At 41.1% G+C, this 22,243-nt stretch overlaps 1 protein-coding gene across 2 annotated transcripts; it reads right to left on the reverse strand.

Moving 5' to 3' along the window:
* Window positions 1-632: 632 nt before the first annotated feature.
* On the reverse strand, window positions 633-22,123 carry FBXO9 (F-box protein 9). Of its 2 annotated transcripts, none has more exons than XM_082411693.1 (13): window positions 21,766-22,123; window positions 18,701-18,790; window positions 16,045-16,200; window positions 13,774-13,831; window positions 12,264-12,363; window positions 10,157-10,287; window positions 9,249-9,375; window positions 6,617-6,735; window positions 6,330-6,420; window positions 5,609-5,704; window positions 5,066-5,159; window positions 3,334-3,485; window positions 633-1,216 (listed from the first exon to the last, which is right to left on the reverse strand). In XM_082411693.1, exons 1-13 carry the CDS (start codon window positions 21,766-21,768, stop codon window positions 1,108-1,110), a joined length of 1,326 nt encoding a protein of 441 aa, XP_082267819.1. In that variant the 5' UTR covers window positions 21,769-22,123; the 3' UTR covers window positions 633-1,107. The 2 variants fall into 2 exon arrangements, with proteins under 2 accessions (XP_082267819.1, XP_082267820.1); XM_082411694.1 differs by having other exon boundaries at window positions 9,249-9,363; window positions 21,766-22,120.
* Between the last annotated feature and the right edge of the window lie 120 nt (window positions 22,124-22,243).

A 22,243-nucleotide genomic window follows, 5' to 3' on the forward strand; every position in this document is an offset into this window, starting at 1 on the left:
AACGGGCTCTAGGCACGCCAGCTTCAGTAGCTGTGGTGCACAGGCTTAGTTGCTCCGGGGCATGTGGGATCTTCCCGGACCAGGGATCGAACCCGTGTCCCCCACATTGGCAGGCGGATTCTTAACCACTGCACCACCAAGTGAGTCCCCGAAGCATCTTTCAATGTCACTATGAACTTGAAAGCAATCCTGGCTGCAGCTGTTGACTACTGAAAGTACACGGGTACTCGACTCTAGCTGTATTTGAATCACCAAAACCAAACCTGAACCTGGTAGAGATGTGCCAGATGCAAACTCTGCAATTACTCATAGTGTTGTTGCCAGGGCAGTAACATTCAGTTCACTTGGTGGCTGGCTCTCTCCCAACTTTAGCTCTGGAGAGAGTTAGGCCTGGGCTTATATGATCTGCTCCTGCTCTTTTCGGAACAAACACGATTGGCTGAGCTTGTTGAAGAGTTCTGGTCCCGAGGGAGTCACCCTTTCTCACCTAATGTCACGTATCTGTAGGGGGCCTGTGTGGGGTCAGAGTACAGATACTATAGTCTGTGGCTGTGTATGAAGACCAAGATGAAAGAGGCACTACCTTAAGATTGTTTATCATTCTGACATTTTAAAAAGGCTGTCCAAATATATTTTCTTGAAAGAAACATTTATTTATGATCTTTATTGGTCAAAGTTTCAAACAAATCCAGAACAGGCGGTCACATTTTGAGCCTTTAGTGAGACACTACGTCACGCGTGAAGTAAATGCTGATCCCGCGGGGTGCTCCCCGATGCAGTTAAATACTGGGCTGATCAGTCGGAAGACGGCCTATGTGACAGAATCTGCTCAGAAATCTGCTTGAAAAAGGGCGTCATTTAAATCTCATGTGGTTTTTCACAACATAAATGTACTGTAACTTATAATAATTCCAAACAAACTCCCCAAGAATCAACTCTCTCTTTACATAAAAAAAATAATCAATTTATACTCTTCTTGAAAGAACTCCAACAATGTAAAATAAGTTCCAATTCCATATATATATAATATATGTACATTTATAACTTAGGTGCTCTGTTTCTCTATATACTTTTATTCACGCATCGCGGCAGGGGCGGACGTGAGGGCTACAGGGGCCTCTCGGAGAAGGCAGTGTAGCTCCTCACCCTGGCAAACAGCAGGGGTGTGTACATCTTGTCGATCTCGAAAGCTGTGACCGCAGTCTCTCCAGTTGATCTGGAAAGAAAGCACAGAATCACTCGTTACGAGGAGATATCAACTCATTTGAAATCCTTGCCTATTTGGGGGGGGCGGGGGAGGAGCTTATTTTAGGCTTTAGCCTTTTTAAAATTTAATTCATCTCAGTCAATTCTAAATCATATAGTGTATTACAGAAAATTTGAAAAATTTAGAAAAATGTAAAGAAAGATCACTCATCATCCCATCACCCAGATACGGCCTCATGAAGCATTTCTTCCAGGCACTTCAACCTTGCTATCAAACTTCACTGCTGAGATCACACTCTACTTGTCATCCTGCTTTTTTAAACATTATGACATAAGCATTTCCTCACGTCATTAAATACTCTTCAGAAGCCATTTTTGTAGCTGCATAATATTTCACTGTCTGCTTATACCACATTTACTTAATTCTCCTTTTGTTGGAGATGTAGGCTGTTTCAATATTTGGCAATTACCTGGTGGCGCAGTGGTTGGGAGTCTGCCTGCCAATGCGGGGAACGTGGGTTCGAGCCCTGGTCTGGGAAGATCCCACATGCCGCGGAGCGACTGGGCCCGTGAGCCACAATTACTGAGCCTGCGCGTCTGGAGCCTGTGCTCCGCAACAAGAGAGGCCACGATGGTGAGAGGCCCGCGCACCGCGATGAAGAGTGGCCCCCACTTGCGACAACTAGAGAAAGCCCTCGCACAGAAACGAAGACCCAACATAGCCATAAATAAAAAAAAAAAAAAAAAAAAAAATGATGCTGTGATATTTTTGAATATGAACAAAAAACAGATCCCTAAGAGCAGAATTTCTAAGTCAAAGGCTATAGACTTTGTAAAGCTCTTGTTAAAATGTATTTTAGAAAGAATTATAATCCTAGAAGAGAATTTAATGAGTTCATATTTGCATGATCAACAGCATAATTTCAGGTTGGAGGGGAAGCAGGTGACGAGGTATATTACCACAGCTTTTAATTTTCTCCTAAAAACAAAAAAGGAGAAATAAACAAAAACATAAAATTCAAGTGACTTTATAGATATTATTATAAGGAAGTTAACGTGATCATTAGCAGTTACAAATGACGTCACTTTTTTCTCTTAAGATGTGATGCTTTTCATTTGCTTGGTCCTACTTCTGGGTTTGGTTTCTTTCTTTGAAAAGAAAAAAAAAAAAAGATTCCACTTCACAAATTACTCAGAGAAGCAAAAAGCAGATAGTAGGACCAGTAGGTAAGGATAAGAAGAGAGAAAAATGCTCTTTCTCAGCTGTCAGGACCTCCCAGATGAGTGGGAAGAGTTATTCGTAAGATGGAAACGTGAGAGAAGAAGTTTTCAACAACGTGGTCGAGGTTGTGAAGGAGGCTAATGGAAGCTGACCTCACAGCCTGCCTCTCAGAATTCTGATTTCGACTGGCATGGAGACCCTCGGGCACACACCGGTGTTCCTTCAAACCTAACAACAGCTAACATCTGTACCCACACGAACTGACATTTCACTTTCCTAATTCCTTTTTTTTTTTACTTTACTCATTTCTGCACTGTTCCTTTCTCACACATTCTCATCTGTTAAGTAATTATTTCATAGAAGTAAATCCTAACTCATAGGACAAAGAGCTTTAAATAGGAACCACTAATAGATTTGGCTTTGGAACATACAAGATCTTTTCAGCAGACTTACTTTCCTAACTACAACTTATTTTAAATCTGGGTATAATCCCTGGGGATAAACCAAATGGAAATAAGGTGAAAAATGATAAGACTGAAACATGGGAAAAGAAAAAAGGTCTGGTGCTTTACAACTGCCTTGAGTAAGCCAATGAATGAAGTCACGCACGGACACCTTAGTGACCAGGCACCATCCACGCACGGAAGCTGCTCTCAACCCCACAGGGTAGGTGCCCACTCGCATTACCATGGGCAATGGGCAGGAGCTCTGAATGCTCCACTTCCTGGTCCACTTTTAGTTTTTTTCCAGTTGGCCGTTTCCTTGGTTTGCAGGATTATTATGCTGTGGTTTTTCTTTGCAATCGAACGTTAACTCTGAGGAATCAAACCCTATCTGAGTCCCTCAGCTGAACAGGAAGGACACATCTAGTCTGTAACCTTGGGATTTTTACTGCATTCGCCTACTTGTAAGTAATATGACAAGAATGATGTATCCAGATGAGTTTGTTGAACCTCTGGTGGCCACTGGAACACAGCTGAAGCCCCACGTGAAAATTCTGATCGGCTTCTTGTACAGGGACACGGCGAAAATATCTGTATTTATAGTCAAGTGGTTTCTGTAAAAGAAGAGGTGCATGAGCAACAGTGAGGCCTCACTTCACTGACACAGAGACAGAGAGACGGATGGTACTACATCTATATGTAAATACCTCAGAAACATGTTAAGGTACATACTATCTGCACAGAGTAAACAGCTCTTTTGGTTATCAACTGAGAATGTGTGTGAGTGCCTGGAAATACGCGAAGGACCCTAAACGCAGAAGGCTCTTCCCTCCGTCATCACCATCTCAGTCAGTCGTCACAACAACCCCAGGGGTGACGTGCGACCGCATCGTTGCCGTGTGATGGCCGACAGGATGAGGACCCAGGGCGGGCAGCCCAGGGCCAGTGTCAGAGATGCGAACTAAAGCTCCTGTCTCCCATCTCTAAGCCTAGGATTTCCTTCTACTCGAAAACACTTGGGAATGTTTAAAGAGGGAAAGTGATAAACTGGTGAAGGCTGCAGAAAAAGCACTGAGTATAACTGATCCTTTGCGTTAACAGTAAAATAGTCAACGGAGAAACAGATGTGACAAGGTTCACTGGAATCACACTTCTGTAAATACTGCTAAAAACACAAGAATGTCTCCACTACGCATGGCTTCACTGAGTCATATTCTGCAGAGAAAACTGGTCGTCAGCATGGGAGTCCCTAAACTCTCTTATTAGATAAAAATCTAAACAACTAGGGCCTCATGACTCCCCAGCTCTGACCTCAGGAAACTCACGGCCAAGGTCACAGTGATAGCAAGCAACTCCGCCCCTCAGACTGTTGCCCCCGATTCTGGGAGCCAGAGGGAGCCGGGGAAGCCACAGCCAAGGGCCACAGGACTCACAGATGAAACCCGCCCTAACTATTCCCATACATGGTGCTGGGGGTGGGAGGGATGGGGGGTGTTTAACACAAGAGAAACTTCATTCAAGAACTATATTAATTATAAAAGCACCAGGCAAGTATTTATTCTAACTACCTCACAACTGACTTCTTGGGTACACATTAGCGTTTTCAACCATGACTGAAAAAAGGCACATGGAGAAAAGTTGTGGAAAAAATTAGCCCCTTAATCTGTTAAGAGAATTTAAAATACTCTGGAATGTAATAATTCAGCCATCGTATTTGCTCGGCATTTTTTTTTTTTTCCTTTTGCAAGAAAAGGAAGAAGGAAATTATCTCACTTCAGCTTATTTCCAGTACAAACTGAAATTCTAAAAATATCCTTGTGAAAGAATTATCTCTATGAGTCCATTTAGGAAGAAAATCTCCTAGGATTCAAAATGAGAAAAGCAAAAAACATAGTCATATATAACTGTACTAGTTATTTCACAGGAATAACTAATAGTTACTTTGGCTTTATGTTTTCATGCATAAAAAACCTGGACCAGAAAAGGAAACTTGGAGAAGAACAAATAAGTTGATCCAATAAAAAATAACCATATTATAGAAACCCTCCAGCTCTCCTCAGAGATATGCTGTAAGTCAACACCCATTTTGTATAAATTATGAAACAGTATTTTTTAACCTTTCTAATCAAGAATGCTTGAATGAGCAGGGTAAGGAAATTAAAAGAAAACTGCCAATTCCACCTTGCATACTCACTTCTTCTTTTTTCTTAGTTATCACAGCAAATACTTTCGTCTGATTGTCTATATCTTGTGACAAGCGATAATGACCCAGTAGAATTGCATCAGTTCTAAAAATTAAAAAAACCAACACTTTAAATCTATTCATCAGTAATGTGTATTTATTTAAGTAATCGAGAAAGTAATGGGTTAGTTAGAAGTGTTTATTCAACTTGTCTGAGGACAATCAGCTAGGATGTGAGTAAACCTAGTTTCCAAGGCCCCAGACCTACTGAGGGACATCACTGGGGAGAGGCCCAGGGATCAGTTTTGTTTTTTTTTCCTTTTAGCCATGCTGCACACAGCTTGTGGGATCCTAGTTCCCCAACCAGGGACTGAACCTGGGCCCTCAGCAGTGAAACTGCCAAGTCCTAACCAATGGACTGCCAGGGAATTCCCGGGATTGGTATTTTTCACAAGTGCCCCAGAAGACTGCTTCTTTAATCCAGTATTATGTTACATAATCTGCAAGTTACCACCTAAAATGTGGACTGGATAGAAAACTACAGAAAGACACTACCTGGTATTCCTGGTTCTTAAACGCGGAACAATGGACTGGGGCTCCTCAGGGGTGGTCAGCATCATCACGTGGCCATCTGGGAAGAACCTTATGTACCTGTGGAACAGGGAAAACACCAAAACGCCACATGCAAATATAAAACACATCCTTATTTACTGGTACCGAAACCTATTTATTCATAGCTGTGAAACCAAAATGGAAATACCATGGACCAAAGAACTGGCAAAACATCACTGACACAAACATGACCTGTGAGGCCAACAGAAGAGAACCAAAGCATCTGTGTTTTTCCCTAAAGCACTAACTAATGTCAAACAAAAGTGAGGCCCAATGCTATTACAGAGCAGTTACCATAGCCTACTTGTTTCTCAGTGACACTAATATCTGGTGAACAATAAGCCTGAATAACAGCACAAGCTATCTGACAAGGCAGAAGACAAAGAGGAGCTCTAAAATTACTTTATAGTAATTCTTAGGTTTAGAGGCCAGGAGGAATTAACTGATTTATCTTAACCTACTGGTTCTTTTTTTTTTTTTTTTTTTTTTTTTTTTTTAACCTACTGGTTCTTTGAGTGCAGTTCCTGTTATAACACTGGATGAAAATACCGAGGGCCATTTTGTGGATAAATGCAAAAGCCACAAAGAACAGATGCCCAATAACTAACGAACCAATACTTGGAGAGAGAGAATTTTTCACTCACTCAGTTTACTACAGTTGTACCTGTAATATTCCACTTGGTGCCAGGCTCTATAGAAACCATCAAGAGACTGTTCCCCTTGACGAATATATGTGGTTTTACTGATATACACTCCTATAAAAAGAAACAGGTTTTTTAAAAAGAACATAATAAAAAACTTTTACAACCATGTAACGTTTCCAGCTTTGTTTTTTATTGTGGTTTCCTTTAAATATACTTATAGTACTCAGCTCCGTTATAGAAAATAAAGACTGTGTATTTCTCAAAATCAGCACAACAGGTCACCATTGCTCTAAAGAGTTCAACTTACCATCAAACCGAACACGCGGCCTTTCTAAAAACATCTCTCTCCAGGATGTATATGCAACAAGTTTAATACAGCTTCTGCCCCAAACTTTCAAGCAGGCCAAACGCCATATTTCAGGGTCTCTAGGTAACAAAAGCACAACATCAATACATATAACAGGTGAGTCCCTATCCGCACACAGACACGAGAAGCATTCCTGCCACCAGCCATCTTCTATTCGGCAATATTGGTTGAGTGCCGGCCAGGCACTGTCCTGGGCACTGGGGACAGACTGATGGACAGGGCAAAGGCCCTGCTCTTTTACAGGGAAAGCAAACAAAAAAGAAGAAAACGAGAGAAAAGTTTCAGGTAGTGTGCTCAGTACGAAAAGAAACAAAGCAGAGTAAAAGGACAAGGACGATGGTGGTGGGGAAACAGAGACTATTTTTTTCTGGGCAGGTGTCTACGGTGACGAGGAAGGGTATCCTGGCAGAAGCCACAGCATGCAAGGCCCAAGGGCTGGAGTGTGGCCAGCGTGTTCAACAAGGAGCAAGCAGGATCACGTGGCTGCAGCAAAGTGACTGGGTGAAGTGCAGACTACGTGCGTGGAGAGGCGGTCAGGGGCAGGTGACGTAGTGGTCTACAGGCGGGAGTGGCCCTTTGAGTGAAGTGGAGGCCACTAGAGGGTTCTGAGCATGACTGATGCTTTTAAAAGATGACTCTGGTGGTCTACGGAGAATGTGCTCCCGGTGTGTAAGAGCGGAAGCCCAGAGACCACACAGGATGCCAATGCCATAATCCAGACCAGGCCTAATGGTGGCTGAGCCAGAATGGTACTCGGAGAAACAGTGAAACGGTCAGACTGGAGATCAGCTTTGAAGAGAGCACCAACCCTAACCCTAACAAGACTTTGTCATGGGATTACTGCAAAAAGCGAAGCAACTGACATGGTTCTAATACGACTCAAAATAATTTTAATGCCATCTTTAACTGAAAACATTCAGTTTTAAAGATGTAGGAATTACTTATATTGAAGCCAGACTGCAAAAAGAGATAAACCCCCCAAACTTACACTGCAACGTATTTAAATTTTTTTCTTTTAACGAATACTTTTATAACCAAGTTTTATCCTACCCCTGAAAATTTATTTTCTTAATTCCCTTTTTGTTTTCTCATGTGTAATTAAAAGAAAAGTTAATGGAATTAACAGTGCTAGAGACCCCAATTTCAAAAGGCTGGGTCAATCTACTAGGTGCTTGATAGGTACTTGTTAAACAGAAATGCACACAGAATCACCAAAAAACCCCCAAAGGCTTTAAAGTAATTCAAATGTTTTACCCAAAACACAAGATTCCAAATGAAATCAGGTTATTTAAAAACAATGCATCTGAATTTTAAGAACTACATAAAGTTATAAAAAAGTTCTAGATGCTAAGGATAAAGTATTTATTTTTATATAAGACATTCATAAAGGATTACCTGTCCTAAATAAAGTTACACTAAACTATGATTATTCTTCACATAACCAGATTTTAAAAGTATAACTCTTTTCCCAATTTTACTGAAAAATATTTGACACACATCACTGTAAAAATGTAAGGTGTACAGCACAATGGTCTGATTTACATCTATTGTGAAATAAACCACAATAGGTTTAGTGAACATCCATCATCTCATACAGATACAATAAAAAGAAAAGGTCTCCTGCGATGAGAACTCCTAGGGTCTACTCTCTTAACAACTCTCTACTGTATGGCGATGGTAACCATAGTCATCATGTTGTACATTACATCCCTAGTACTTATTTGTACCTTTTGACCACCTTCCTCCCTCCCCCACCTCTGGTAACCACAAGTCTATTCTCCTTTTCTATATAGACGCCACATGTAAGTAAGATCATACAGCATTTGTCTTTCTCTTATTTCACCTAACATAATGGCTTTAGAGTCCATCCATGTTGTCACAAATGGTAGGATTTCTGCATTTTTCATGGCTCAATAATATTCCATTGTTTATATATACCACATGTTCTTTATCCATTCATCTATCCACGGACACTTAGGTTGCTTCCATGTCTTGGCTATTGTAAATAATGCTTCTATGAACATGGGGTGCAGATATGTTTCAGAGTTAGTGTTTTTGTTTCCTTTGGATATATATTCAGAAGTGGAACTGCTGGATCATATGGTAGATCTATTTTTAATTTTTTGAAGAACCTCCATATTGTTTTCCATAGTAGCTATACCAATTCATAATCCCACCAACAGTGCGAAAGGGTTCCCTTTTCTCTACATCCACATTTACCTTGTCTTTTTGATGATGGCCATTGAAACAGGCAAGAGCTAATATCTCACTGTGGTTTTGATTTGCATTTCCCTAATGACTAATGATGCTGAGCAACTTTTCATGTACCTGTTGGCCATTTGTATATCTTCTTTGGGAAAACATCTATTCAGGTCCTTTGCCCATTTTTTAATTAGATTTGGGGTTTTTTGCAATTGAGTTGTATGAGTTCTTTATACGTTTTGGATGTCAACCTCCTATCAGATATATGGTTTGCAAATATTTTTTCCCAGTCCATTGGTTGTCTTTTCACTTTGTTGATATGTTTTTCACCACTGCCAGAGTTGCTTAAAAAAAAAAAAACAGTAAGTACCTGGCACAGATATAGAATCCTCTGCACACCTGTGACAACTGCTCTAACGATCTGAGGTCCAGGTCGCTCGACACCACCCATCGGAAGATGTACATCAGGACCTCCATCGGCAGCGCTGCAAAGGAAGCTATCCTCTCAGTGATTCTCCTTCCTGTACATCACTCTGCCGTCACGTTCTCCGTGCAGATATCTTTATGTATTCCTTACATTTTATCAACCGCACCTTCAGTACTGCTCAGAGCTACAGCACAAGTATATTGAACTACCCAGAAGTAATAATGGTTCCTAACATCAAGACACAAAATATCTTTGTTTTTTCAGTACTGAACAGATCCGAAGGTATTTTTATGAAGTACCCCTTTCCCTTGGAAGATCATTTCATCATCAAGATACACAAAAATAGATATGTTAGAAAAATAGTCTAGTATGTATGCGTGCGTATGCACTTGTTAACATTAAAAAATTATTTCCATCTCCTTGGAAATTTTCAATTGTCCTCCTCTGGGAAGTCCCATAGCTAATTAAACAACATTTAACATATGAAAAGAAAAAAACCCCATCAATCTGTAAACATTCAGCCCATCTCAGGACTACCGCCCAACTCGGCTGAAGTGCCTGATGATGCCAGCGTTCCCCCAGTTCTCTGAGGGCCGCCCCAACTCACACATGCACCCTCGCAGAGCATCACTGGAAAAAGAACGGCACCCTTTAACGACTGTGCTACAAACTCCACTGTACTTCGGATCTTGAAGAGCTTATCAGTATGCACAAATTAATTACAATCAGATCTCCCACCATACTTCGAACTAGAGCAACTGTCTGACAAGCTATCTGACCTTGTAAGTTTGGAAAACGTAAATCTAAGGAAAAGTAGTTCTCACTGAGTTATAACGACCATGAAGTCACACCTGATATGTGAGTCTGACTGCTCTCAAGTTCGGGCTGACACAGTTTGAGCACAGACTCCGGAAACGTGAGCTGCTGCTGGAAGCAGGACAGGAGGTCTGCCATCTTGCTGTCATCATCAGTATCTTCGATGCTGAGAAAAGAAGGGAGGTGAGTGAACGCAGTGCCACCGCTTAGAAAATGATTTTCCACAGTACTTTCAAAATCTGCTTTAGAAAAAGTCATCTAAAAGCAAACTTCTTACTACTTCTTTTTTTTTTTTAATATGATAAATGGTTACCCTGCCTTGCAAAGGAGTACCATACCAACTTTTTGAAGAAAAAAGCTTCAGCAATTTTAATTCCCACAGAGAAAGAATTAGAATTTTTGGATACAGGTGGTGAGATTTAATTAATTAGTTTTATGGTAAATAGAGATTTCATGAATTAGTAAAAAGATACTTTCAAATGATTTTTTAAAATCTTACGTAAATATATCCTTTTAAGTGACCATAATCCATTGTAACTGGATAAAAATAAAATATACAAATGTTATCTGAGGTGCTTACTTACCAAGGGTTTTCTAACGTATGTGCCTTATCACCCTACCTTTAGAGAGGAAAATATGTAATTTTAAAAAGCAGGGTCCACAAATAATTTATCAGTATAAACAAATACATAGAGTTCTAGAAAAATATATAGCTTTCCATTTTCGCTAACAGTAACCTTAAAAATGATCAGACTTACAAAAAGGTTGGATGAGGATGAAGTTAGAAAACCAGGATGGGCTTATTATAAGACAACAAAGAGCACATGTGGCTGAGGCTAGACGAACTGCAGGGCTGTGCTACCAGCTTTTTACAGAAGGCAAAAAAACCAGCAGAGGCTTTTAGGGCCTGTTAAGTCTGATAAGAAAATAAACCGTACCCTTAAAGAACTTTCATAGCATCTGGGTTTGTGTAACAGGACGGGAGAGAAAGAAATGTTTCTTTAACGTTTTAATACAACCTTTCTTAACAGCACTTGGCGTCTATTTATACAACTGGCTAAGAGCTGGGTCTAAAGGACTCTATCCAAATTTAAAGAAGGTTTAGAAAAAGCCCAAATGAGTCCTTTTGAGTATGAACTACCTCATGTTATTAAATCTAATTTAGTGAACAATATTATCAGCCCCAAACAGACAATAAATGCTGACTTCATCAGGATTTTTTTAATATGGCTTAGCCAAAGCTTAAGTGTTAATACTATAAGCAGTTAAACAGCACTGGCAATCAACGTTATCGATAAAGGTAACCTCTTAATTGTTTCATGGCAGAAGTAATATAACATCTCATCACCAAAATTCTATTTTTCTAGGTACTGCTCATTTTAAACCTGACATCCTCTTGTGGGGACAGACTCCCTTCGCTTTGGGAGAGAGAGGGGTTAAGCCAATACAATTTTATAACTGTTTTACACACAGCTTCAAAAGTATTGGCTTAAAAATATGTTCTCCTGGTCTCTGTCCATATAAACAGTCAGTGCTACTCCACGCCCGTGATGCCAATGGCATCTGTACTGTGATGAAACTCGGTTTCTCTTAGGAGCGCTTATGTCCGGCCCCCGTGTTTTTAAACAAATGTTACAGTCTTAACAGTATTCTATCTACAACAAAGTCTCCTTAGAGTCCAGCATTTTCCTAATAAAAAGCCTTTTAAAAGATGTATCATTTCAAACAGATACAAAAGGAGAAAGACTAGCGTAATAAAACACTACGTACCCAATTTCAACCATTAACATTTTTCAGGCTTGTCCTGATCACGTTTTAATAGTTTTGACTTTATAGGTTTCAGAAAGTTGAAATGTGTCCTTTAATTTACTTTCAGTAATCACTGCTTTTATTTAAAAAAAAACTCTTTCATCACCTAATTTTTGTTACACCTGTTTAAAATATGCATTTCTATACTTTACTCTTAAAATTTCCCTAATTAAAAAATTTCTACAACTTTATAAACAAGTCTTTATACTAAAGACTATATAACAACAGAATTAGCACCGTCTTCTTATCATTATCATGTTAAGAGTCAACAGGGCAAAGACGCTTAACTTTAACAAACTCTATATATTACTGTCTATCAAATTATGTACGCACTAGCTGTTTCCAACGCCATCACCATCTGGAGACCGGGTATAAGTAATCTTGAACTCTATATCAGGTACAAGTTGCATAGCCCTACGATAAAACTTGATGGCTAAAAGAAAAAATAAAGCTAAATTAGCTATGACCAAACATTTTTGTCATTTCCTTTGATTACCCTAACTGTGGTTTAATTTGGTAACTTTCTTTACAAACAGCCAAATTCCCTTTTTCTACATGCAACAGTAGCAGTGAGCAAACTTATTTCCAAACCCTACTAGTCAGAAATAATCTTTTTCTAAAGCTCTCACGTTATAGAAACTTAAGATGTTGCATTTTACTCTTATCTTTTAGCCCATCTTTTCCCTCTGCCTCTCACATATTGTCAGAAATGATCTTATATGTGGCTGTCTTTCTCTGTGCTTTGAAAATGCCACTGCTGCAGTCCCAACAAAAACACCTTTAAGCAAACTTCTTTCTAGGATGCCGAGTTGAGGAAAATCAAATGTTTCCTCCTGAGTAGAGTAAGGAGAAGGGTTTTTTGGAATTTATTCTTCAAATCCAACTTCCTTTAGTCCAGCTGTCTCTTAAAACCTGTTTTTAAATAAATCTGCTGGCCAGGTGGTTTAGAGCTAGAACACTGAGCAGTCTCTCCCACAGAGACACAGCACAGAACCTGGGGCTGCAGAAGCCAACTAGTTCCTTCCCCACAGATGAAGTCTGTTCAGTTCAGTCCACTCTGCCATGTTCTGCTACTCTGGGTGAGTGACTGTGAACTACGTGGAGACAGGAGTCTCACAGGCTAATAAAGACCGTGGCGGGATATCACCATTTGCGCCCTTTTCATATCCCAGAGTGAAAAAACCCCTAGAAGAAACTTGCAAATAAATGCAGTAATTTTGAAAATGTTATCTGGGGGGCATTTACAAACCACTCAAGTGCTAGCATTTTTTTCCATGCCCCAATTAACAGCTTTTCTATCAGGAAATGAAAGGCTAATTACAAACCTAATCTGGTAAACAGCCCCACCACTTGGTTTACTTACACATTTCTACTGGCCTAATAAAAGAGACAATTAAGGCTGAAGAGTATTCCTTCTCTAAAATGTACATTAGAATTTAGAAAGCATGTACATGTTCCTCCATCTATCCTTTATAGTCTCCTCCTCTGAAATAATGTTCACCTATAAAAGGAGCATATCCTATTTTTTCAATAGCATATTCCGCTATTTTTCAAGAAGCAACAGTATTTTTAAGACTTTAATAATGAAGAATAAATACTAAACCCTAAATGTAGAAAAAGGTTATTTTACTAATCCTACCAATATGATGATGTTTCTCAGCAATATTTTTTGGAAAGAGACAGGTTATATAAAAATACAATTTTTATTTTTTAAAAATCAATTTCAAATATAGAGACTGATGTTCTGTATAAATATACTCTATTTTTAAAAAAATTGGTGAATAGCAAAGAGTTCTTATTCAAAACTGTCAAGACAAGATGATCCTGGGACCTGAGTTTTTACCTTCATAGAGAGCTCCATTTTGTTCTTCTTCTACTGCTTTTAGGAAGAGTTCTCGAGCCTATAAAAATAAACAGTGAAAAACAATTTCTGAAAATCTGTACTAAAAATGAGTGTGGGTGGTAGAAGGACAGCCTTTTCAACAAATGGTGCTACAACAGTTAGACATCCACAGGCAAAACAATGAATGTCAACCTCAACTTCACAGCTTACATAAAAAGTGACTCGAAAATGGATCAAGGACTTAAAAGTGAAACTTTAAAAACTTTTAGAAAAAAAAAGAAAGAAAATCTGGGAGACTTGGGCGAGGAGTTCTTATACTTGACACCAAAAGCACAATCTATAAAAGGAAAAACTGATAAATTAAACCTCATCAAAACTAAAACTTTTGCTCTGTGAAATTCCCTGTTAAGAGGATGAAAAGACAAGCTACAAAGTGAAAGAATTTACAAGCCACATATTCAACAAAGGACTTGTATTTGGAATACATAAAGAACTCTCAAAACCCAACAGTAAAAACATGAGCAATCCAATCAGAAAAGACAAACAGGTATTTCACGGAGGGGCGTATAAAGATGGGAAACAGCACATGGAAAGATATTCAACATCATTAGCCATTAGGGAGATACAAATTAAAATCACAAGGAGGTTATCACTACACACCTATCAGAATGGCTAAAATTTAAAAGTCATGACAACTCTAAATGGTGACGGGGACGTGGACACACTGGATCACTCATACACTGCTGGAGGGAACATAAAATGGTGCAGACGCTCTGGAAAACAGTTTGCAGTTTCTTTTACTCAAACATGCACTTACCGTACAACTTAGCAATTGCACTCTTAGGCCAGAGGGATGAAAACTCATGTTCATGCAAAAACCTGCCTGTGAATATTCATAGCAATTCTAGTAATAATAGCGCCAAACTGGAAAAAACCCAAATGTCCCTCGACAGGTGAGTGGTCAAACAAAGTGGGGTACGTGAACACCACGCAACACGACACTGAGCGGTAAAAAGCAACAAACTACTGACACACACAACAACTGGGATGGACCTCAAAGGAATTAAACAACACTTTTTGAACATCAAAATTATAGAAATGGAGGCCAGAGTAGGGGTTGCCAGTAGTTAGGAATGGCTGGGGAGGAGGTGGGGAAGAGAGCGTATAACTATCAAGGTAGCAAGAGGGAGCCTTGTGGTGACAAAACAGCTCTGTATCTTGATTGTGGTGGTGGTTACATGAAGCTACACGGCTAATTGCAGAGAACTATTTATACACATACACACAGTGAAGTGCTTGGAAACCTGAATAAGCTCTGTGGACTGTACCAAGGTCTACTTCCTAGAAGTCTAGCTACGGAAGATGTCACCATCAAGGGAGGACGGGAAGGGTGCACAGGACTCCCCTGTGCTATGAATCTGTGATTATTTCAAAATTAAAATGAAACAAAACAAATATGGAAGTTTTTAGTGATTATTAAACGGCAAATTTTTGGAAGGAAAAACTTGGGTCTGATGGTATGAAGATGACAACCCCTGTGGAGTAACAGGATACAGTCAGCTCTCCACATCCCTGCTCTCTGCATCCTCGGATTCAACCAACTGCAGATCAAAAATATTTGAAAAGAATTCCACAAAGTTCTGAAAAGCAAGACTTGAATTTGCTGCACACTGGTAACTATTTACTCAGCATTTACACTGTACTTACAACTATTTACAGAGCATTTACACTGTACTAGGTATTATAAGTAATCTAGAGATGATTTAAAGTATACTGGAGGATGTGCGTGGTTATACGCAAATGCTGCACCATTTCATACAAGGAAGGTGAGCATCCACGGACACCGAGGGACAAATGTTGTGAAAACTGAAATGGTGGGTTGTGTGTACTTTGTGTGAACAAGCACAAGGAAAGAGGTGAACCATTAGAAAGCATTCAAAATTTTCCAGGATAAGGAAGTAATTACTGCATCACTATAAATCTGTTCAACTCAAAATATAACAAAATATTGCATTATGACCTTTGGGAAGGTGTTAACATTTGAACCAATTTTTTCCCCTTTCGGGCTTCTGTTAACAGATTCAGAGGCATCTATCTTTTAGACCAGGTGAATCTCAGGGGTGTATATTACCAAAGAGTTCCGGCAAGACTGTATACCTGTAGGAAAGAAGGAGTGATGTATCATCCAAAGACCTACAAAAAAGTGGTGAGGGATGGATACCCTGGCACACTTGTCACCATCTTTCCAGGTACAACGCCCATAACACTTAACTTTTCTTCTTTTGCCAGCTCCTGCTTTCCTCTGGTGTCCGCTGCTCTCAGTGAAGAGCCTCTCGTTGCTCTCCAAGGTCGAGATTCTAAATTGCTCGAGCCTCCACCTGGGGCAAGTTCAAACATCCACTGAGCTCGGAACCTCTGGAGTTGTGCCTGAGGGGAGAAGAATGTTTCAGGACCCACCAAGGAAGAGGAGCTCAACTCTGGAACAATCTGTCAATAGGTCCAACACCGGTGTCCACACATATACATATGCTAAGATGAGAAAACACTATCTTTAAATTATTAAATTACTGAATACTACCATTAAATACCTGTTATCTTCCAAGATAATTTTTTGCTTAAGACTTTGAAGAGGGACTTCACTGGTGGCGCAGTGGTTAAGAATCTGCCTGCCAATGCAGGGAACACAGGTTCGAGCCTTGGTCCGGGAAGATCCCACATGCCGTGGAGCAACTAAGCCTGTGTGCCACAACTACTGAGCCTGTGCTCTAGAGCCTGTGAGCCACAACTACTGAAGCCCACGTGCTGCAACTACTGAAGCCCGTGTGCCTAGAGCCCGTGCTCCGCAACAAAGAGAGGCCACCACAATGAGAAGCCCGCACACCGCAACGAAGAGTAGCCCCCGCTTGCCGCAACTAGAGAAAGCCCGCACACAGCAATGAAGACCCAACGCAGCCAAAAATAAAAATAAAAATAAAAATAAATAAATTTATAAAAAAAAAAAAAAAAAAAAGACTTTGAAGAAATCGTGAAATTCTGCCTAAAATAAGATTCTCTATACAGGAGAAATCTAATGGTATGAGAAAATCAAATTTTAATTGGAATCGAAAATATAAGCCATCACTTAGGGACTGAACTTAGATGCTTTCAAACATTTCTTCCCTTGGAATACATCACCTCAAAATTCTGTATGCGAGCCCCAAGTCTTTCTTTTAATAACCTTTCTCTTTTTTAAAAGAAATTATTTTTTCTAATACATATCATTAAAAAGAATCTAAACATAGAAAAAGTGAAACCCCCTCTGTGGCAGGCCCTGCTGTGCTGCCCAGACCCCCCCATTAGGAACTGCTGGGAGTGCCACAGAAGAACAGCCCTCAGCCCTCGCCCTGCGGCAGGGCCTCAGGGAGACCACACCCCTTCCCAGATGCTCCCCACCCAACCACTGATCAACAAGAGTGATCAAAGACCCTGCTCTGAAAGGTCATTCTTCCCCCGCTCTGAGGAAGTCCTCAGAACTTCCGCAGGATTAACTGAGCTGGTCCACCGAGACTGCAAAGCAGTCCAGCTCCCCCAACCCACTCCGGCTTCGCTCCCTGCCTCCCTGGCACAGGTGCTGACCCCAAGAGCACTGCTTAATAAACCTCTTACATTCACCTCGGAGTCTGCTTTCTGGGAACCCAACCTGGGATGCCCTTCCCCCAAAAGAAGGCCATTGGTAATTGGATTGTATATATTAGTGCCGGCTTTTTTTTAAAAAAGTACAGATTTAAAACATGAAAGCTTTTAATAATTTTTCTCTACATTCTTCACACTGCTTTGACTCCCACCTTCCTATTTCGAATGTAACACATATACCTCTGACTTAAACATGTGGGATCTTAGCTCCCCAACCAGGGATCGAACCCGAGCCCCCTGCATTGGAAGCGTGGAGTCTTAATAACCACTGGACCGCCAGGGAAGTCTTAGCAGCACTTTTAATGTCTACTAGATGGTGCACTCCAAAGGCACAAGTATTATAAAGATTAAAACGGCTGCAGAATATTTCACTGTATGGATGCATCATTACTTAACACAAGTGTTGGATATTTAGGTTGTACTCCATTTTTCCATATAAACAATGCTACAATAAACATTTTTGTATGTGTATATTTACTCACTTCCCCTACTATTTCCTTAGGATTAATTTCCTAGAAGTAGGATTGCTGGTTCAAAGGGAATGTGTGTTTTTCATTTTGATCCATATTGCTAATCTTCCCTCCAAAAAAGCTGTAGCAAGTTATGCTTTCATGTGTACTGCGTGAGTGTTCTCGGAGCCTGGACAGCAATAGGCTTTATTCGCTAATCTGATCTTTTTTTTTTTTTTTTTAATTCTTTGCTGATTTAATTTGTATTTTAAAAAAATTATTAGTGAGGCTGATTATCTCTTCTAATGTTTCATAAATATTTATATTAATTTTTTCCATTAGTTGTCCATTCCTATCATTCTATCCTATGTTCTTACTACTTTTATAAGGATGTTACATCTATATCAGAGATATTAATCCTCTTCCCCTAGACGGTAAATAGTTTTTCCAGTTAATTATTTCTATTGATTTAGGAGGTCTTTTGCTATATAGAGGTTTTAAACTTTTAGGTGGTCAAATCTGTCAATATTCTTCTTTAAGGTGATGGGTTTTAGTCATGCTTATGCCTTGGTTTGAACACTTTAAACCCACATATTGAATTACACAGCAGCAATTACTGATATTCCTTTTCACAGAAAAAGAAATCTACAACATAGGTATAACTGAAGTATTCCAAAACCCGGTATGAACATTCAGCTACATTCAATGCAAATAAGAACCTATGAATCTTCATAATTATGACCAACTCCCGCTTATGTATGGAAAGCCACAGAATAAGAACTAAATACACAAATGAAGAAACATGCCTGCAAATCTGTCTCAGCAGGGCGTTCGTTTTCATCATCATCTCCTGCCCTGACAGCGTCGTCGGGATGACAATCTTCCTCAGCTTCTGCCTGAGTGGGGGAAAGCAAACAATGCTCAGGAATAAGCAAACACGGTTTCCCTCGGTAACCTACATCTCCTATTCAGCTACCTGCCCAGTGAAACACAGAGCTGCCTCTCTCTAAATATCTTCTTCGCAGGTAAGTTAAATGATTCCAGTCAGAAAAATCTGATACTTTTATTTTTTAATACTGTAGAATAAACAACTTCATAGGCTCCAGCTTAAAATGTTTTGGTAGGTGGTAAGAACAACTTTGCTTCAGAAAATAACAGTTGGTGGTACAGGGTTCAAATAGTTTTTGTTTCATGGATCTCTTAAGACCATATATAGTCCATATATGGTTGTCCTTTCTTTACACAAACTGGAATGTTATTAATGTGCGAATGACTTTAGTCTAATAATATTTTAAATGTACTAGAAAAGCTCATTCAAATCAAAGACATGTAAGAGTGAAGGTTTTTGTAAAGAAGCTCCTTCCATTTTATTTTTTTTTATAAATCCAGATTTTCATATATTGGATTGACTTAAAGTGGAATAAAGCTGGGCTGGAACTACTGTGCACGGCTTGGGACTTAATAGAAGCCTCAGGTCAGTTTCCTTCCATTTTATCCTTTTATTCTCCATAAATGTTTGCTAAATAAAACTGGATCCTATGTTCCAGTGAAAACGAAATGTTGCCTAGGTGCGGTCTATTACCTAACACACCTATTAGCAAATAAGACTTGCTCAACACTTCAAGTGTTCAGTCCTATAAAGAAATGTGGCAATCAGGGAAGTGACTTTGAAGGTTAGTTAGAAATAAAAATAATAAAACCTATTTAATTTCACTCATTCCAAACATGGTAAGTTTTACAATTGCCAATTTGGGTTGTAATTTGTTCCCAGGACTAAAATGTCTGTATTAACACCTATCTTTGAGCACCGCAACCAGATATCCTTGCACTACTTCATAGCACAACACAAACAAGCCTGGCTCCCTATCTTATCTCTGGCAACCAGACTTACAACAGAGGTGCCTGTAAGACGCAGAACTAGTTAGTACATGGTAAAGTGCTTGGCACCCTGGAAAGGCTAAATCAGTGAAGAAATAAATGAGAAAGGCTGAGCCTCGGATAATTTTCCAGAAAACTGGAAAATGTGAGCAGTAACGCACTGTCAAATACGTTTTTTTAAGTCTCTTTAAGCTGAGAGCTTTTCCTACTCAGATCATCAGTAATGGGAAACTACACAATAAAAGGGTTTGACTTTACAGATCTAAGAAGTGTATTTCTCTCTCTTCTCAAATAAGGGTCTGCTTTATTACTATAAACTCTAAGGACAGCTAATGGAAGGGGACCTTGGTCCCTGGGGTATCTCAGTAATTCAGCCTCTACCTCTAGCCCAGCAGCCCCACCAAACTGACTTCAAGAGCTCCCCCTGCTCTCTCCAGCCCCGCGCTTTTGCACACGCTGCTTGCTCTCTGCATCTGGAATGCCTGCATCCTCTTCCTCCTCACTTGGCTACTGCTACTCATCCTTCAAGATTCAGCTCAGGGATTATCCCAGTAGGAAACAAATTCTGATCCTTTCACTTGCCTCTTTTGTTTTCCCATTACACTTGTGCTGGTATCACAGCACTTAAGACTTGTATTGAGATTTCATCTCTTTCGCTAGAATTAGTGCATTGGCATCAAGATCTGAGGTCTGGCACTATGCCAGGCTGATAATAAGTGCTCAAAAAAATGAATTAACAAATAAAATGCCATGAGGATATATAATGCGTATCTCAAGGATGAAGTAAGGAGACAGGAAGCCTATAATACAGACAGCATCTTTCTTCTCCCCTGAGCTGTGTTTATAGAGCTCTCATCCACTAAGACTTTGATTTTGACAGTATGACGACAATAACAAGAACCATCAAATTTGGGGTTTTACTATGCTCTTCAACTCAAATACCACTTGAAATAAGTAGGTCTTCGGATGTCATCCAGAAATTTTCACTTTGTTTTTCATAACTGAGTTTGACCTAACATCACCTTTCACTATAGTAGCTCATGTGTTCATCCTTTTACTGTTTTACACATGGGACTAATGAAATACAGAAAGTTAAGTGCTTAATCCTGGTCAGAGAACTATTTCTGAAAGTTTAAAAGCATAGTCAATTAGTGTTTTTCTATTCACCAAATTGACTTCATAAAATAAGTTCATTCAACCATTCGTGTATTCAATAAACACTTGGGTGTCTACTATAAGCTAATGAGTCTGGTATCATTTCACTCTTGAATCACTCAACTTTAGCCAGAGATTAGTTTCTCGGATGGACAATTTACTTGAAGCCAAAGCAAAGCAGCATGGGTCAGAGACTACATATGCCAGCATGCACTAGCCCCATGGAATCTGCTTTGTCAATTTCTGGAGCTTTGCTCAGTTCCTCCATTTGGACCGCACTGACGCTGCTTGGGCCCTCACTGCCGTATAATGAGACAAAATCCCTCCAACCCCAAGCCGCCAGGACCACCAGCCAAAACCCTGCCCCAGGAACTGCCGCGTCCTGGGGAAGGTGCCTCCTAAACCCAGGACTCCTTAAGGGGTCAGAACGGCGGCTCCGTGGGCAGACTTTTGGGGGGGGGGGCGATCAACAAGTGTCTCCACTTGCCAAGGCTCCCTCCCGATTTCAGATGCTGCGACGGCTCACCTCAATCTACGCTCGCTTTTATTAAAGGGACGAGATTGGTTCAATGCCCTCAGCAGGCCGAGAGGCATTTTTCTCGGCCGTCCAGCAAACCCGCTCTGCTCACCTGGAGACCCAGCTGGGGGGCTCGGCAGGAAGGAACCCCGGGGAGCGGGCAGGCCTAGCACTGTCCGCCACCCTCAGGCCAGGGCCCCAGGATGGTGGTAGCCGTGCAGCCCCCAACCCTCGCACGTTTCCCCTCTCCACTTCCCCGGGTGCTCCCCGCAGGCCCGGGCCGTCCCGCCCGCCGCCCGCCCGAGCTCCTCGGCGCTTTACCATGCCGGCGGGCCGGCCGGCTGCGGCCGAGGGGCTCTCGGCGCCCCCTCGGCACCGCCCCCGCGAGGAGGTGCCCCGGGAGTCCGGTGTCTACTCCTGCCGTCTGGTGCAGCGGGACTTAGTAGAGTTCTCGGTCGGAGAAGCGGACCAGGCAGCGGCAGTAACTGCGGGCCCGGCGTACGGCAGCCATTTTCGCAGGACAGAGGGCCAGATCGCGGCGCGCTGGGGCGGCGGCCGGGGACTCGCTGAGCGCAGGGACACCTGGGGCCCGCCGAAGCCGAGGACTGTGCGCGCACCGGAGCGTCGACCCTGCTGGAGACCCCGGACGCCGCAGCGCAGATGCCCCCTGCCGCGGAAACCTGCGCCGGCGCAGCGAGCATGCGCAGTGCTGACCCGCCGCCGCCCGCGTGGGCCGCCCTGCTCCGCAGCCCGCGCACTTCCCTGTGGAGGGCGAGGGGCATTCGCTTGCTGTGTGCGC

This window comes from Balaenoptera physalus (genome assembly GCF_965194825.1).
Source record: "Balaenoptera physalus genome assembly, chromosome: 11".
In the NCBI taxonomy this organism is placed as follows: domain Eukaryota; kingdom Metazoa; phylum Chordata; class Mammalia; order Artiodactyla; family Balaenopteridae; genus Balaenoptera; species Balaenoptera physalus.

Coding starts and splice junctions, on each gene's coding strand:
- FBXO9 (XM_082411693.1), bottom strand. Junction 3,486..5,065: donor TAACTAAGAAAAAAGAAGAA/GTGAGTATGCAA, acceptor CTTCTTTTACAG/AAACCACTTGACTATAAATA. Junction 1,217..3,333: donor TCTTGTCATATTACTTACAA/GTAGGCGAATGC, acceptor CTTTCTTTCCAG/ATCAACTGGAGAGACTGCGG.